At 41.4% G+C, this 19,400-nt stretch overlaps 1 protein-coding gene across 3 annotated transcripts in view; it reads right to left on the bottom strand.

Annotated features, from left to right (window-relative positions):
• Positions 1 to 5,735: 5,735 nt before the first annotated feature.
• The window catches only part of LOC128734252 (protein suppressor 2 of zeste-like), a 106,425-nt gene continuing 92,760 nt past the window's right edge, over positions 5,736 to 19,400 (bottom strand). For all 3 annotated transcript variants that reach the window (XM_053828330.1, XM_053828331.1, XM_053828332.1), the window contains exon 6: positions 5,736 to 11,834. In XM_053828330.1, coding sequence (XP_053684305.1) covers positions 7,617 to 11,834 — 4,218 coding nt within the window. In that variant the 3' untranslated portion in view covers positions 5,736 to 7,616. The remainder of the gene's footprint in view (positions 11,835 to 19,400) is intronic.

The raw sequence follows: 19,400 nt of genomic DNA, 5'->3' as shown, positions 1-19,400 counted from the left end.
TCACGAATCCGAGCAATCAAACCACTGTGCAATGGCATTGCAGCTCTGTAACGCTATAAATACAAAAGATTAAACTATACTTTCTTCAATAATATTGTAGATAATAAGTAACTCTACACTTGTTTTATAAATCACTTTTTCGAATTCTGTTTGGCTGTAGGAGGCGCTGTAGTCAAAAGAGCAAAAAAGAAGTAAAAAGAACATATCAACCCTGATTAGGGTAATCACAAAAATCATCATTTTAGTCTAAAGACTAAAGAAAAAATTAAAGTTTGGATCACCGAATCGTTCCGGTGTTAATGGTACTGATAGCAAACGTTAGATACTCCTATGAATATTGTAGAATAATATTGGGTTTAAACAATTTTTTTATAAAACGTTGAAAATATTTTGTTTTCTAAATTCTCGCCAGCGAGCTAGTTTTTCATATTTTTTGAAAGCTAAATAATTTTTTATCATTACTTTTGAAAAATTCTTAATATTATATTTTGATTTCTTTTATAAATAAAGTTTCGATGATGAGACGAAGATGAATGGAGCATTTTTTCAACTGCAAGGAAACGGATATTCGCAGTTTTTCAGATTATTATCTTGCTAACAAATTTGTTTCGAGTAACCAGGAGAGAAACAAAGATAGTTTCCCTTGTAAAAAACAGATCTTGCCATTAGGCCGCAGGAAATATAAGTATGCTTCAAGGGAACCGTAAAGAGAGAAAAAATTGCGGGAAAGCAACAGAAATGTAGAATAAGAGCTCCGTAGATTAGAAGGGGAAATTAACATCCCTTAAGAAATATATTGTAATTAGTAACATGCTAACTAATTGCTGATTATTGTTAATGAATATCGGCACCAACTTTTTAAAAGGGCCAATCTGCAAAATGTAAACAAACCGAGTGAGGGTTATTTTCTGCTGGACTAGGATAGGGAAAGAAACCCTCACTCGGTTTGTTTACATTTTGCAGACTGGCCCTTTTGAGTAGTTGGTGCCGATATATCTTAAAATGTATTCATTCTTAATAGTAATCTATCAAATTAACTTTAAGGTCGGTGATATATATTGCATGTCCAACCGTTGGACAATAAGTGTCCAACTATAGGACAATACGGTTTCAGAAGTGTTCAACGATTGGGCATTCAAGCGTTGTTAAAAAATCGCATATTTTTCCACGAAAAGCTTATTTATTTCGTGAAAATGGCCATGTAATGTGTACATATTTTGTATCTGATTCTGATTTTCATGTTTCTGTCTATTTGTAATTATTTGTTTAGAAAATATCGTTAAAACTAAAAACACAGGGGCTTAGCTGTGCGATCATTGGCAAATTACCCTATCTGTAAATAGTGTTTCATGTTGTTCATGTTTCAGGCATTATTAACTGGACCAGCAAGAGGCCGGCGTTGACTGTGGCATAGCGCTGTAAATTCTACCGTTTGAGAAAAAAAGGAAATCATAGTGATTCAATGTATTCTGAAGTGGGCAATACATCGTTAAGCATAGTATACAGTTCCAAGCGAAGTGAAAATTGAAGCAAGTGAAAAAGCGTGTCTTTTCGCTCGCGGAATATAAAGACTGTGGATCTCTTCATAACTTCATGAGCTTTCGGTTTACAGTTCATGCGAAGTGAATTGAAGGGTTTACAGTTCGAGCGAAGTGAAAATAAATTTAAAGCCAATGCGGTATTTACAAGTGGGGCAATGGTGCTGCAGTAGTTAAGTGTAGCGCAAAACATTATCAATACGTTTTTGGAACCGAAAAACCATTAATAACGGTTAGGCGTGACGTTCAATTCTACAAAAAATCCGCATTGCTCGTTGCGGTATGTTTTTGGAGTCATGAAGTTTTTGTTGCCAATAATAATAAATTTTTGCCTTTTCCACACCTCTATACACTCATTGGCAAGAAACGTCAAGTTTTCGCTAGCTGCAGCCTTGTTCACGAGCATAGGCGCGCGCGAAAGAAAAGCGCCCAAGTGAAAAAGATGTTATCCACAATCTTTAATTTCAGTGGATCACGTGTGTTTACAGTTCCGAGTGAAGTGAAATGCAGCTTTTGCGCTAGTGAAAAAGTTGAACGTTTTATATGGGGTTTTCACTTCGCTCGGAACTCTATACTAGGCTTTAGATGGTGCATCGCACGAAATAGCTGGTCCCTCCAACGTTGAAGTGTTGCGTGAGGTGACCGCTCCGGCGCACGTAGAGGCCAGCGTATCGCCTAACGTAACAGGTGAGTCCTATAGAAGCCGAAAAGATGTAGGGTACGGGATCAGTCATCAAACATTTTCGGCTTATTTATGGATATACCATTCCATGCTTTCAACTTGCCGGATAGAATATTCTAAAAAATAATGTAGGTTTAAAATATTAATATGTGAAATACTCGCAACCGGTGCTTTATTATCATTGCTCAAATTTGAAAACGACTCCATTGGAAAGGTCTTGCGGGTCAAATCGAGGCCCGCTGTGTACCCTAAGGATGACGTTCTTCAGCCCGATTGGGCACCTATTGAAACGCGATCTGCAAATATTAAGCTAAGTAGTAGCATTAAGTGCAAACGTATACAATTTCCTTTAGTAGGTGCGAATGCTCTTACTGTACACAAGAGTCAAGGCGGCACATTTTCTGAAATCACGTACGAGTATGGCAAGGGACAGGAACAGCAGTTGGTGTACGTGGGAATGTCAAGAGTTACATCGATTGAAGGATTGTACTTGACGAATAACAGAGGCATATTTAATTTTTACCATGCCAAGGGAACTGCATCACCAAGAATCCAGGAATTACGGACGGAACTTAGGCGCCTGGAAAACCACAAATTGGTTACTTTGGGTACTAAACTTCTAGAATGTATATCTAACGTAAGCCATTTTGCTGTACTGCTGAGCCTGAATGTACAGAGTCTAAACGCACGCACATTCAGCAGGTATTTCAACCGATGCGGTTCTCAGGCAGGCAGATATCCTTGCGCTCAGCGAAACATGGATGGACAGTAATGAAGTCATTTCCATATCGACATTAGTGCCAGGAGGTTTTCCTTACCAACCGGTAAGGAGATGACACCATGTTCCTGATTTTAACGGCTAGTAAGTTTCTGATTAGCCAAATCAATTTTTTTAAATGATTGTTACTCTGTAGTGTTAATTCACCACTATCTTAACCAGAGACAATGTGATTTCTTCCCTTGAACCCCTTAAACAATCCAGTTGAAATATTCGGACAAGCGACATCAACTCGATAATGTTGCCACTGGAAATCAGATGTAAGAAAAAGAATGTCATTTATGATTATACCATACATTACTTTAATTCACAGTGTCAAACAGAAAACTTAAATTACCAGCATTATCATGATGTCTGATTTCGACCCCACGCTGCTCTAGATAACGGTTTAGCATGTGCCAGATTGCTTATAATTTACACGATGCGAAGTTCTGCAATATGTAATGTAATGTAATGCTTTTGTAATGCTAACACTATGCTTTTTCTCTACAGCACAAAGTAGCCAATCCAATCGTTTCAGTCAATTTTAAACTTTTCGAATGGTTCTGTTCAGAACCATCATAACTGTTAATGAAGAGTATTATGATTTCCATTAGCAATCAATTTTCTCATAAGTGTTTTAGTAAGGTGTGTCTAGATTGGCAACTAGTGGCATGCAATTGTTCCTAACAGTTGCTGATGTTCCCAAGTAACTATGGCGACGTACCACAAATGTGCAGGTGGTGACAGAAGCAACATTGAGCAAAAACTAGCAACATATCGCATTCCCAACGTAGCCAAAATTGCCTATTCTAAACGCACCTTTACATTAACTTTGCGTAGTCCTATGTTGAATATGCGGTCGTGTCTTATACACAACTCCTCTGATTTTTTATAAGATGCTATGTACTACGTAACGGATGCTTGTCTTGACTGCCATCAGGCATAATTTGTTTAATTCTTCGCTTACATTTACAGAAGTCCTCCAAACAGTCAATTACAAAAAAAACTTTAATGGATAGCTAAGACATCGCGGTGAGCGTACAGTACCAACCATCGCCTTATTCAGGGAATCCCTGTACCACTCCGCCAATCCGACAAATTCATGGCTGGATTAACGAGTTTTGACTCGTGTTATACTAAAAAATGCTCAATTTTATCTATAACATGTTTTACAATTCTTGGTTAGCTTCGAAATAAGCGCAAGAGCGTTGACAACAGTGATGAAAAAATGTAGCTCCTGGCAAAATTGAACGCGTGCAGTTATAAGAAGCACCATTTACCATTTTCATTTAGTTGGTATGAATAACACCTTGACTCAAATGGAGACCTCTAATGAAGGTATTATTCGAATGAAACAAGCTAAGTACACTGCTTTTTATTTCGGAATTTTCCGGATGAGCGAGATCCGGACTATCGTCGGATTATTGAGTGTCGGATTAGCGGGGGGATACTATATTAATTTGCCACGGTCTACTGTGCGTTTTAACTAGAGCGCTGACATCATTGTATCACGAATATTGTTATAATGGTAAAACCAAGGTGGGACAACTTCTTTTTTGGGCTGCCTCGGATAAGAGAATGTTAGTGAGATGCTTGCCCAAGCTATAGTTTAGGTTCACCTGAATTGGTTTCTGCTGTGTGTAAAGCATTTGGAGAAACTTTTGCCACGAAAACAAAACGTCTGGTTTTTCTACCGATGGAATTTGGTAGATCTCATATGGTAGATGTAATTCATGGATAGATTCGTACTCCAAATACAAATGGAAATGTTAGAAGGAAGTAATGAAATTAAAGGTGTACATAATATTCTTAGGGTAGCACAAGACGTGAAGCGGATAACGCTCATTTGACTGTATTACCCAATAGAAGCAAAATATGTAAAAGTCTTGTAGGGTACGTTGCTGCTTCGTCGTAATTGCCTATTCCCGTCCTATCCAACACAAATTATTAAAAATATCAGCGACTTTTATGACACACAATGCAAAATTAGTTATTTCCTAATATTTTAGTTTGTTGACTACCATACGCGATCAATCAAAGTGAGCTGAGATCTATTCAAATGCTTTTTTTTCATTAAAGAATTCCTAGCAGTCAAATTTCCTACATATTTTTTGTGCGACGAAGAAGAAAACGTCAACTAATCGTTTCAATTTCCGTCATTCATAATATGAAAACAACTTACGCATTGTCGTTATTCTCCAACCGGGAAAATTTGCATGACCAGCAGAAATCTTGCAGAATAACATTTGTCATGCCGTCCTACAGAAATACACGTGCGCTAGCTTCGTAAACATTATTGTGATTTTTAGTTCGGACGATGAAAAATTTTGATGGACGGATTTTAAAACGGTTCGACGAATTTAAGTAATAAAGTCAGTTGCGTAGTTTCAAAAAAAAAGCTTAATAATCGCTGTTTAGTGAATTCAAAGTGCACGGATCGGAAGGTAAATGTGTTTGAGTCAAATCAGCACAAGAACTTTTGGAGTATTCATTAAATCTACCTAAGAAATGATGAAAATTAGAATGGCTTTCCTTACTACGACGGGAATTAGAAATAAACCCTGTTTTATTTCATTTCTCGATGAATTTTCAAACAAGGCAAGCGGGCCTGTTGAAAGTATCTTAGATTAACTCACTATGAACAGAATACTTACCAACCATTTATGCTAATCGGAAGTGATATGAATTAAAAAGTAAACGAAACAATGTTATGCATACTTTCATATTATGATAATCATTTTATTATTTTCTCTACAGTTGCTGGTTTTTCAGATATTATTGCACTAGATACATACATATCATTCGCTAAAACAATCATTGCAAATATATAACTTATTGTTCTTATCATTTCCAGAAGTTCCGAAACAGGCTAAATCAAAAGGCTCGATTTTTGTGTTATTCAATTTATTAATACTTATTATTATTATTACCATTGATTGTATGAATGCTGTGGGAAACAATCAGAAATAATCATCACCTGCTGGTGTGTGAAATACAAAACACTCACACAATCGAGTCTACGAATAATATCAGAGTACGTGATTTTAAAGAAATGAAAGTCCTAAGCTAATAGCGAAAAAACATCGTAATTGAAATTTAATTTACCGTCCAAATTGAAAGCAGAATGAGTGAATCAATTGCACTGTTTGCCAGACTGGGTCTCCGGCCTGGTCTGGTTGGATTTGTGAGAGAACAATTTGCTAGATTTTCTGGTTCTTATTGAGAGGGATTCTCACTTCAATTTCCAATTTATCTTCATTATACTTGCTTCAATCATCATCATAATAATTTCCCATTCTCCGTCTTACCACAGACAGTCACTTAGGCTAGGGGGAGGTAAGATTCAGGTGCGGATTGTGCCGGCTTGGGAGGGGGCTAGTCCACAAATCGAAAGGAGTAGTAGGTAGGTATCGAGAATGAAATATCATTATTTTCAGAAAGAAGTTATGCTTATTCAGATGGTGGGATGATTTCTCTCGTTCTGGCACTTAGCAGCGCTCACGTTCGTCGCGTTCACTCATTCGTGCCTTCTCTGCCCTGCCTCCTCTACTGTCTGTCTGATCATTTCTCCAGGGGCTGTTATTTTCTCATTTAACCAAGTGGCTAAGTTAGACTTCTAACAGTGTACGTTGTTGTGTGTTTGTGTTTGTCTGCTACTATTGCACAATATCAAATATAGGAATACAGGGAAGAAATAGAGGTGATATAACCAGGTTTATTGCTGATACGGAGACATGTGATTAGTTATCTGTTTAGAGAGTAGTACGGTCGTGCACACATTTAATATGCGTAATTGTATCTAGATTACATTCACAAGACTGATTTTACCGGTGTGGGACATTTGTCTAATTATCACTATAAATAGTTTAATATGCACATGTTTGCAGTGATCGCACTGCGCTGCTTTATAATATCCAATCGAATTTATGTATCAATTGCATTTAAGGAAATTTACAATTTCTCTTTCAACTAAACTATCGCAAAAATAAATATTCTTAGTCAAGCATAGCCGTTACACTAAAACAACTTATCAGAGCAAGTAAAGGTAATAAACATTTTGCTTTAAATATCTTTCAGTACGGAAACATGAAGTCATGTTGGTTGATACAGTCACGTCGGACTGACGATTTCACAGCTTGATGTGACTTTTATTAAAGTTAAGTGTTAGTTGTGCTGTTTGCTTTACGAGATTTCAATTTTTTCGTTTGAGTCTACAGGCCAATGTGTTTACCGTTCTGTATTCTGTTCTGTATGTTCAACAAATCAGCCAAACACAAAGTTTGAAGAAAACAAACAAAAAGAAACTGTTGCGCCTGCTTAGATGTCAAATTTTTTGACAGCCATGACGATGTTACGCGTGACATTCGATTAGTCTACTGAATTCTGTAGCCTCTTGCTTGTAACGGGAAAAATGTCACCAAAAAACTTCACGTATTTATTTTGACACGTGCAACATGGCCACTAGCGTGACTTTGCCGCCGTCAATCAGTGCGTGTTTCTCGCCACATTCAAAGCATTGGTTAGTTGGTTTCTTTTCATCATCATGTTGGTATTATCGTGCTGTCGAATTTCGCGTTGTTTTCTTTTCCGATCAGATAAGATGTCACGAGTTGGTGGAAACGATGTTTTTCACGTGTTAGACAACGTTTACACCATTTTTGCCGCCACTGACCACCAGAGTAGTGGCGGTACTGGTCGTGGTGGCTGTGACAGTACTGCCACTGCTGCTGCGGTTACCGTTGGTAGCATTTGCTGCAGCCGCTGCCACCGCAGCCGTCGCTTTCAGTCCAGCCGCCACTTTCTCGATGGTCTTTTTGCCACCGTTTGTACCGCTGTTGTTGTTGTTGTTGTTGTTATTGTTGTTCCCACTGGTTGAGCTAACGCTATCGTTTCTGCTGCTAATATTGTTGATGGAGCTGCTGCTGCTGTTGCTATTATTGCTGCTGTTCCCATTGTAACTGACGCTCGTATTGGATACGTTGCCAGCTATGTTGGTGTAGGTTCTACCGGAGGCAAATGTATCGATGCCGTTATTATTCACACTTGGTTTCTGTCCTGCCGTGTTTGCGCTGTTTATTCGCATGTTTACGTTCATGAGTTTTGTTGGTGACGCGGGTGAGAGAGATGTTATCGTGCTGCTGCTGTTGGATGCCAACGAAAAGGATGATGCTGCTGGCGAAGCTGTGGGCCCGGAGGAGCTGCTTATCGCGTCCGTTTGGTTTCGAAATGCCAGCGCCGATGGGTTCGGTATGCTACGTACTGATGGATTCGGCTGGCGCACTGCAATGTTGCGATTGCGATTGATTTCAGCCAGTTTTGGCATCGGTATCGATTTTACCGTCGATGTTGCCGTTGGGCTGGCGGAGCTATAGGTCAGTCCTAGCCTCGACACGTTGCTGCCGCTGTTCGTACTGGTGATGGCAAAGCCTATCATGTCGGCCGGAAGTTTCAGACCCGGTATTCCAGCGGACTGAAACTTAGCCATCACGCTGGAACCGGCTTTAATCATCGAAGCAGCTGACGTTTGAATTAATGAATTGATTAGCTCTAATCGGCTGCTATCAATATCAATCTTCCCATCCGAATCGGGCTGTTTGGCTGGTTGCAGTGGACGTCCAGTGGAATCTTTTGCCGCTTTCGGATCATTTCCATTTAGTTTCGAAGTAAGACTGTCACTGCTTTCGAGAATGATTAAATCGTCATTTGCACGTGTTGTTAGATCAAGAGCACCGCTAGTGTCCTGATGCGATGCTGGACTGGTGGTAAGTTTGGTGGCACTTTTCGTCCCGGAGCTGGTGACTTGAAAAATCGACGGCGAAATTGGAGTGGACGATTGCTCCGGCACGGATAGCGATTTTTTAATTTTAATCAACGGTATGGTGGGTGGCGGAGGTCGGTTCGTTTTTGGAGTGAGGGTAGATTTCAGGCCCACCGTCGATCCAACAGCGGGTTGAGGTTTATCAGCTACCGGTGCAGTAGATGGTATTCTAACAATTTCTAGCGCTGGACGGTTGTCAACGGGTGAGGGTTTAGGAGCGGAATCGGTCATTTTGGTCACACTAATTGAAGAAGGAGGTAGCAATAGACTCGGTACAGGTGTTTTTGTGTTTACTTCCTTCGTGTAGGTAGAACTAATGGGCGATTTGTAAGGTACATCGTTTGCTGAGGTTGGCATCATTGCGTTACCGTTTTTTGCGAGACTGGCACCCTTTACAAAGTTAAACATCGGTGCATATATGGGCTTTTTTAGGAGCCGATTCTGAGCATTCGATTCAAACAAGTCCACACGCGGTGTTTTCGGAGGAATGTTATGAGTTAGGCTACTGTCCACACTGGTTGATCGTTTCAGTGCAGGATTTGTATTTCTCGGCTGGTATGCACTTGTGCTGTTGCCTGGTTGTACAGTAACCTTTTTCTGCACACCTTGTAATGTCAGTGTAGGATAGCTAGGAGTGTGCCGAGGACTAAACATTGGTCCTTGAGCTCCGGTACGCTGTGGAGGTCTGGGAAAACTGTTAGTCGAAACCGTTCTGCTATTTACAGTCGAGGGAATCATCGTGGGAGGTTTCATGCTGAGTCCAGTCGTAGCAGACTTGCTGGGAACCAACGAAGGCAAACTTAGTTTAGAAGGCAGACTATTACCTGTATCCAGTTTACTGGTAGAAACAATTTGTACATCATTATCATTGTCAATAAAGCCAGTTTTGGCCTGTACACTCTCGATGATACTATTGATTGTGGATGAACTATCCGAAAGATTCTTGTCCAGATTTGGAATGTAAACCATCGGTTTGTGGCGAATTGCTCTCATCTCGTTAATCTTCGCCTTCGTCGAGCTGTCCGATGAGCCGCCCAGGGACGGAAGCTTTGGTAACTCGTTTACCCTAGTCGTTACCGGCAACGGCTTTTCAGCGGCTGCCACCAATTTAGCTATTCCGCTGTCCGTCACTTTTGGCTGCACACAAAGCGTGGGTTGCTCAATAATTTTTACATCATCATCATCATCACCCTTGGTAATGTCAATCACCTTTGAACTGTCTTCTTTCGGCAGTGGAACCGGTGCGACTGCCAATGATAACGATGATGACGATGATGACGCTGATGATGATGGTGCTGACATCGATGGTAGCGACGATGGCGGTTTAACTTCCGTATTTTGTTTCGCTGGCTCTTTCGGCGATTGCGGCATGATTTCCTCGCTCGGTTTGCGTTCGTGTTTTGATGGTTTTTCGGTTATTTTAACCTTCATTTTCAAGCTCTCATCGTGCTGGGAAGAGATTTCGGCGTGTAATTTCCTCCGCTTGCTGCCGGCTTCTTTGGAGTGTTTAGCCTTTTTGCGCTTACGATGAAACGACGGTGGATCCGGCGAGGAAGTAGACGAGTTTTTCTTCTTCTTTTTGCCTTCCCCTTCGCTAGTTTTGTAGACCGGCTTTAGGCCAATTGTTTTCGCGTACTCCTCTATATCGATTTGAGGGTTATTTGCCGGTTTGACACTCTCTTCAGGTCGCGACCACATGGGCGATTTGCCGGAGGTAGATGACGAAGTGGTAGGCGATGTAGCAGCCGAAGAGGATGTCGATGACGAGTGAGCAGATTTTGGCGAGCGCTCACTGTCCGATTTTGGAATGGAGATTTTGGTTTTCAGACTAGGTAGCTCTATTTTTAATTTAGGAACTTCTGGTTTGCGATTGGTTTCGACACTGGATGCGAGCGGTGACACCACCATTTGTTTCTTTAAATTTACATAGCACTTCAGTTCGGATGACTTTTCACTTCGCCCATTAGCACTGCTGTTGGATGCCGTTATCGGCGCAACAGTACCGTTGCTCTCAGCCCGTTGTGGGGAAGGTTTAGATTTTTCATGCTTGGATTTTACCTCATCCATTGGTTGCGCCGGTACGACGATGTTGGCCTCATTCCCGATCGAGCTCGCTTTGTTTCGACTATTGTCTTCGGAGAACTTTTTTCCGCTAGAATCACTTACATGGTTAGAGTCATTATTTAGTTTGTTATGTTTTTTAGTGCTCTGTGATTCTGATTTTCTCGAATCATCACCCGGAACGGCTCCGCCTCTACTGCTACTGCCACCCTTCGGCTCTGCTTTGGATACCGAGCTCATCGAGAAAGACGCTGTCCCGTAGTCACTATATCGAATGTCATTGCTGCGAAGTCGCTTGAAATCACCGAAACTGCTCGATGTGCTAGGGTTGCTCTGTTTTGGCGATTTGCTTGATTTCGATTCACTTTTGGAATAAACAATCTTCGCGTCATTCCTATCACTTTTCTTCGACACTAACACTAACTTTAATGTTTCCTTTTCTTTTTTCTCACTACCGCCGCTCTTATCAGATTTGTTTGTTTTGGTTATTATCAACTTGTTATCGTATTTGCTTTCAACCGATTTGTAGCAACTGGCTTCCAAAGGTGGTATATTTACTGTTTCACTGGTTCGAGTTAATATTTCACTTGCTTTATTGTTTACAGTGGCAACCGACGTACCGGCACTGACGATTGGCTCAGGTTTGGCGAAGTCATCACCATTGATGCTGGCAGTTATTCCGTCACAGTCACTGTTGCTGGCAGCCTTTCCCGGCGATGACGAAGGTTCTGCATTTCCTTGACTTTCGTTCAGCTTTGCATCACTGCTGCTGCTACTGCTGCTGCTGTTATTGCGGCCGCTATTATTAGCATTTTGTTCACCACTGCTGCCACCACCTGCGCCACCACTTGCACCGCCACGGCTATTATTCTCATTGCTATTTTTATCGCTTCCCACACTGTATGCTGTAGTGGCTGCCATCGGTTTCGCGGTCGGGCGTATGAATATTCGATAAAACAGTCGCATCCATGAGACCTGTTAGAAGGAGATAGAAAAGATGTGCGTTGCTTAGGTTTTGTGGTAAATTGAACGACAAGGTTGAGCTGCATCGGAGTGATTGTGAATAACGCTATGATATTGACTAGGTTCTACCGAATAGGCACACCTAGCAGTACACAAACATTCATATATTCGTTAATGGATTAGCGCAAAATATTTGCAAATAATGTTTTTTGATAGAAGTGCTAAGTCATTTTGTAAACGTTGAAAGACTTGAACTAAAACTTCAAGAAAAATAACGACCCAAAAGTTGCGAACTTTACCCTTTCTACCACTTTCTACTAAGCAGTTTCTCGATTGGTTCCCCGTTCTTCCGCCACCTGCACCAGCGGTAATTTACGCCCCTCTACAGTGCATCTCCACACTTTTTATCCACAGTTTGGATAATAAAGAGTGACTGCCGTAAATCGCAGCCGGTCCTACAAACCATGCGTCAATTGCGGTGGTGGTGGCGCTTTTGCCGGAGACTGGCGGAACGAAAATAATTAATAGTAATTATGTTGAAAGATTGCAATGATAAAGTACCGACGGAGACGAGAACTACAGCGACACAACCGCGCGACGGTAAGAATGATTAGCGGAATGTATAAGTACATAGTGACAGCCGTAGGAAAAAAACGCGATAAATGTTTTACCCTGAAACGAGCGGTCCTTGAACGAAAGAGGTATTCAGGTTCGCGGATGGCGACGCAAAGTGCGCAATGAGATGCGGTTTCACTCGCTGTTGAGCAAAGTTTTGTACACGGATTGTCGAGCTCGGTAAAGAAATGCACTTCGTGTGGTAGTTTGGTGATTTGTAACCTGATACCTTTTGCTCGAAGACTAGCTTCTAAGTTTTGTAAATAACAGAAAAAATAAGGTATCATTAACCTCAATTTTTTGACTCGATTCAACCTTTCTAATGAAGTGACGAAACTAATGGTATTTTTATAGTATTTGTAAAGTAGGACCAGACATAAAGAGTAGAGAGCGGAAAATTGGGTAGATGGAAGGATCATTGAAGCAACACTTGCTGTGTTCGTGGTTTGGTATACAATAGCTGAATCCGAAGATGTTCCATGCATCAGGTATCTCAGGTATCAGATATCAGCATCTTTGGCTCGAGCAGCACGTTCCTCACAATCATGTGGAATATTTGTGCCTTGTCTATTTGGGCTACTCGGCTATTGCGTGAGCCAGGATTATATATGCTTTGTTGGTCTGGTGATCAAAAACAAAACAGAGAGCTACTCAAAAAAGCTAAAAAGACTTCAAAGGGTACCTACTCTATCAATAACTGGTGCAATGTAGCTCGCCAATAAAGGCATTGGACACCTTACTCTATATGCTTCCATTACATCTGTTTATACAATTTGAAGATGAAAAGAGTGCCTTGAGGATCAAAACATCAAGGGTTATCGGACAGATCATCTTAGTGTGCTGAAAATTTACAATACTTATCCTCTAGTAACCAATAACAAAGACTGGACGGAGAAAAGGTACAACTTTAATCGAATATTTGGTGGGTGATCTCCGCCCAGAATCAAGTGGGAGCAGCAGTAACTGGCCCAGGAGTAGTAAACGTATTCATTCCTATTTAGCAATTAAAGCAAAGTTATTCTTTCGCACGTGCCGAATTAAATCTATGGAGTGGCCTTCACAATGCCTGGATGTTAAATGCATCGAGAAATTGTGGGATATTATCCTGAGTCGTTAAGTAAACTGCGCTTGCTTCATGTACATACTAGAGCAGCTGAGCTAGGAGTTGTGAACTTGAGCGGATGTTCCCCAGGTGTCGAGCAGCTCAAACAGCGTCTGTCTGGGAGCGAACGGCTGAATATGAAACGCTGTATTCCGCAAACTGTACTTAAGATGGCAGACCCATCAGCGGGATGTATGCATTGCAACCCCGACAAGGTAGTATATTGTGTGGAACGCCATGTATGACGAGGTGTTGAAGCTAAAGTTCCTGGTAGGGGTGGTGATTGTCGGCTTTGCGGATGACATCAGCTTGGAAGTCGACGGTGAATCTATCAGAGAGGTCGAGTTGACGGCTGTCCACTCTATAAGCATTGTTGAAGATTGGATGCGATCCAGGAAACTGGACCTAGCGCATCATAAAACGGAGGTTATCGTGGTGAACAACCGCAAGTCGGTGCAGCAAGCAAATATCAGCGTCGGGGACTGTACTATTTCGTCAATGCGGTCTATAAAACTCCTGGGAGTCATGGTCGACGACAAGCTCAAGTTCGGGAGCCACGTCGACTATGCCTGCAAGAAGGCTTCCACAGCTATTTCGGCATTGTCTCGTATGATGTCTAATAGCTCTGCGGTATATGGCAGCAAGCGAAGGCTATTAGCCAACGTGGTCCAGTCCATACTCAGGTATGGTAGGTTATCGGCGTTAGATACTAAAAGCTATCTAGCCAAGCTGGAAAGCACCTGTTGTCTCATGTGCTTAAGAGTGGCGAGTGCGTATCGCACAGTTTCACATGACGCAATCTGCGTCTCTGCGGGTATGATGCCTATTGGCATCATCATCAGCGAGGACGTAGAGTGCTCCAACCAACGTGGAACTAGAGGCATACGGAGTACCATAAGATCGGCCCCGATGACCACATGGCAGCGGGCATGTCTGATTCCACAAAGGGCCGGTGGACACACCGACTTATTCCGGAAGTATCCAGGTGGGTCGATAGGCGCCACGACGAAGTCAACTTCCACCCGACACAGATTCTATCAGGGCATGGTTATTTAAGACAGTATCTGCACAAGTTTGGGCATGCGGAGTCCCCCGCGAATGCGTGGACATTGAGGAAACTGCAGAACATGCTTTCTTCATATGCCCTCGTTTCGCGGGCGTGAGAAGCAACATGATGGCAGTGAGCGGACAGGACACTACTCCGGATAACTTAGTCCAAAGGATGTGTTCTAGCTCGGGCGTCTGGGGAGCGACAAAACCGCTGGAAAGCCGATCAACGGCGAATAAACAGCCTAACTACCATAGTCCAGTAGTTATCTAAGAGTATGCGTTAAGCACAATAGCCCCTCCCTGAAGTAATACCGATAAGGTGGTGCCAGGGAGGATTGAGGCTGGAGACTCGAGTGGGGTTTTAGTGGGTCTGGATCCTCACGCCCCAGTAGGGGGGTCGGGATACCAAACCCCACTCCCTGAGTTGTCTTCTCAGGTGTCTGATAGCAGATTTCCCTACTCGTTTAAAAAAAGGTAGTATATTGATACTCTCATATACCACGAACAACGAAAATGGAAATACGAAACGGATCAATCGGATACGGCAGAGAACAAGGAAATGGTACCTGGAATGTCCGAGTTCTCCATTAGGGGATTAGACCTTTTAAACGGCAAACAGCGAAATCGGGACTTACCATTAACACCACTAAATCACAGTACATGGTTGCTGGCAGGAAACGTGGGAGGTCAGATGGTGTTGGTGGTTGGTGCTGAGGTAGAGCTGGATAAGGAACGACATGAAATAGTAGAGGAATTCAAATACTTAGGTGCGCTCGTAACATGTGACAACGTTGTTAGCCGCGAAATAAAACGATGAACTGCAGCTGCGAATTGGGTGTTCTACGGATTACGTAGCCAGCTTAAGTCCCGTAGTTAGCCAATTCACACAAAACTGGTACTCTACAGACTGCTAATCTTCCCGGTGGCACTTCCTGATATGAATTATCGACGCAAAAGAAAGTTGATTAATGTGGTTGAGGGTTTTGAACGCGCGGTGGCTAGAATACCCGACAAAAAAACAACAAAAACTTTATTCAGTAGATAACCAGGAAGAGGTCGTCGACTTCGGAGCAAACCCCGCACCCGATAGATGTGCGCTGTCTAGGACGATGCACGCTATGTCCGAAGGCAATTATTATTTAACTTCCATGCACCTCAGATTTTTCTTCACAGGATATTAGCATTGGTCAAAATAATTAATTTAGAGAAGGTCTTAAAATATTCTATCTTGGGTTTTTTACAAAATTCAATTTTCAAGGTTATATAGGGGTCATTCCCTTCCAAATGGTTATATCCGTTGTAATTGACCACCTCCGATTTCAACAAAATTTGGTATAATTGCTCATTCCGACCCCACATTCAATTTTCCAAAGTTTTGTACAAATTGATCAATCTCCCTTGCAGTGATGCTTCTCCATTTTTCTTAGATTTTCGAAAAAACTCATTTTTCATTGCATGTCACTGCAAGGGGAATTGATCAATCCGTACAAAACTTTGGGAAATAGAATGTGGGGTCAAAATGAGTAATTATACCAAATTTGATTAAAATCGGAGGTGGTCGATTACAATGGATATGATCACTTGAGAGGGAATGACCCCTATATAACCTTGAAAATTGAATTTTGTAAAAAACCCAAGATAGAATATTTCAAGACCTTCTCAAAATTAATTGTTTTGACCAATACTAACATCCTGTGAAGAAAAATCTGAAGTGCATGGAAGTTAAATAATAATTGCCTTCGGACATAGCGTGCGATGCGCATTCAGCTGGTATTCGAGGGGATTGGAGAACGGAAACCCAGGGACGGCAGCACTGAATGACCATAATTCGATCCGCGCAGGATAGATAACGTAAGTAAAGTAAGTAAGTATTGTAATGAGCGATATGCAGAACCTGGTGATCAATCTTCACATATACAGATTGAGAATTAAGGATTGGTTCTTCAATATTCGCATCCGCCCAGTTAGCTTTGAAGTATGCTGCTGGTGTAACAAACCAGTCGTCGTCTATCCGTATCTCCGCTAGGGAGTGCTTCTGGAGATAATACAATTGTTACGCTAGCCCCGTAATTCGGCTGCGAAGTCCGTTTTGATAAAGATCAAGTGTTAAAGTCGTTTATACCAAAGGTTACTTGGTAAGTCCTATCCCTACCTCCAAATATACAAATACAAATAGCCGAAGGGGTGATCAGGTAACCAGCTCCCGGTGGTACCACATGGAAGGAGAAATCGCCGTCCTCGTGTCAGTGTGGGACGATGAGCAGTACTAACACAATGATCCTCCAGCAAGCCATTCGTAACTATTATTATAGGGAGCAAACAATGTGAATACGGACCGGAGAAATCTGCATAGCCTTAGGCAATGGAAGCGGACTAACGATTGGAAACTTGGATCATGGAACTGTAACTGTAGCTGTGGAGCTTTGTGTACACCGGATTTAGCCGGTTCGGAATTTATAACAACCTCTTCGTTCTGGAGAAAGGCGAATGCGTCGAACGAAAGCCTGATTCCGGTCACCCGACGCACAATGGGCAAAAACGAGCTCGTAATCCCAAGAATCAGAAGCCGCTGGTTTGGAATCTTACAAGATACCTATTCTTATGTAAAAAATGCAGGAAATGCATGGTTTCATGGTGATGGTTTCATTCTGCGCAGACTTCGATAAGTGGTACATTTTGCCCTATTTCCCCAAAACTCATGTTAAAAGCTAACCAAATAGTATAAAAACTTATTTGCCGTCCATGAAACGAACTCAAATAGCTTTCAAATGTTGTCAAAACATCAGAAGAATCAAATCCCATCCATTCCATACTGTGCAAAATGCAGGTATAGTTCATTTTTCCCAATTCACCGCATAGTAAAAATACATAGTAAAACCTAATTAGAGCGATTAAAACTAATTCAAAAACAGGGGAATGAACTCGAATAGTACCAATTTACTCGAAAGACATCTGGAGAGTTGATTGTCATCGATTTAGTACCGTGAAGAATTCAGAATCGGTTCGTTTTGCCTGATTCTCTCCTAGATCTACAAAAGCACATTCATTTGCCATTGCGTAAAAAATCGTAATTTTTCAACGATAGTGTCTTTGGATAAGTTTATCAATAAAATACAGCCCATCTTTTCAAACTATCAAGATGACCTTATATTCATCTATCAGGGTGATACAAACTTTAGTTTTTTTGAATACGTACAAAAAAAATTTTTTCTTCAGAAAAATTATTGAACACACTAAAATGAGTAACTTAGCTGAACATCGTAACTATCTATCTTTTACTAGTTGCGAGACATGATTTATTTAAAAAGTACACTTAAAAATCAATTCTGCACAATAACTCCGCATCCAATTAATTTATTGCTTTCAACTGTTTTGCAAAGTTATTCAGTATGATAAGGTACACATTTTTTTTAAGACTGTTTTTACCTTTGAGTTAGTTTTAATCGCTTTAATTAGGTTATCTGTGTATATGGGGGTGAATTGGGCAAAATGGACTATTCTTGCATTTCGCACAGTATGGAATGGATGGAATTTGTTTCTCCTGATATTTCGACAAAATTAGGAAGCTATTTGAGTTCGTTTTACGGGCGGCAAATAAGTTTTATACTGTTTAATTAACTTTAATCATGATTTTTGGGGAAAATAGGGCAAAATGGACCACTTCCCGAAGTCTACGCAAGATGAAACTATCACCAATCGATTTCCGGCATTTTTACATAGAAATAGGTATCTTGTAAGATTCCAAACCAGCGGCTTCTAATTCTTGGGATTACGAGCTCGTTTTTGCCCATTGTGCGACGGTGCTGCGCTACAGTAAAGTGCAGCAGAAACTGAAGAGGAAGACTAAGAACAAGACAATCTCGTCGTTCTACACCGCTTCAAGATTTGAGCAACCGTCGAAACGGTAATGACGTACCTTGCCAAAATGGACCTTGTTAATGCGGAAGCGCCAATCGAGGCCGGCCGTGCCTGAGTAGCAGTGTTCGGATCGTGAACGAGCTAAATTCTTAGAGCAGCCTTTATTTGTGCAGCTTAAAACTAAAATAAATTTTCTCGTAACATTTTGATTATATAAATCTGATTTCGCTTACATGAATAGTTTTTCACGAAATATCTTCTAACCGCCACGCCGCGGAATCTTGTTTCACCTGAACATTTCTCGAGAAGAGCTAACTAATGCTCAGTTTTATACGAATCTCCTGCCAAAGGCCTCTGACTCGCTTGCCGGTTACGCTAATTTTGTTCTAACACACGTAGATCTGCTTTCTAGCACTTTTCACTTAAACAGAACCAGCTCAACGATACGTTAGCATTTAATCTTCAAATAATTAATTTAGTTTATTTTGTTGCAATTTAAACTTTGTTTTGGTTTTTCTTCATTAGCACCAAGGTGTTTTTTGTTGTCTAGGTTACAGCCATTCCCGTACATGACTGTATTGACGTCAATTTACCAATGAGATAGTGGCATGTGCATTGGTGCCACAACAAGCAGGTACCCTGAAGGTGCGACTGAAGGTACTGGTGTAAACATCTTTCCAACGAAGCGCAACGTAGTTGTCATAGTAGATGATAAGACACACTTCATGCTGGTTACCAACTGGCAGGGGACCGGGTACTTTATGTCCCCCATTCAGGAGATAAACGATGACGTCAAATATATTTCTTCCGTGAAGTTCCTGAAGAAGATGCTCTATAGCTGACGATCTGCGAGAAGGGAATGTCTAAGCAGCTGTTTTTTCTTCTTCAAGGCTTGCGATGAACGGGGAGATATCCAGTACGAAGTATTTTCTAGAAGTGGCCGCAATCATCAA

The sequence above is a fragment of the Sabethes cyaneus genome, chromosome 2, assembly GCF_943734655.1.
Source record: "Sabethes cyaneus chromosome 2, idSabCyanKW18_F2, whole genome shotgun sequence".
Taxonomy (NCBI): domain Eukaryota; kingdom Metazoa; phylum Arthropoda; class Insecta; order Diptera; family Culicidae; genus Sabethes; species Sabethes cyaneus.
This window is presented reverse-complemented; position numbering and strand designations above follow the sequence as displayed.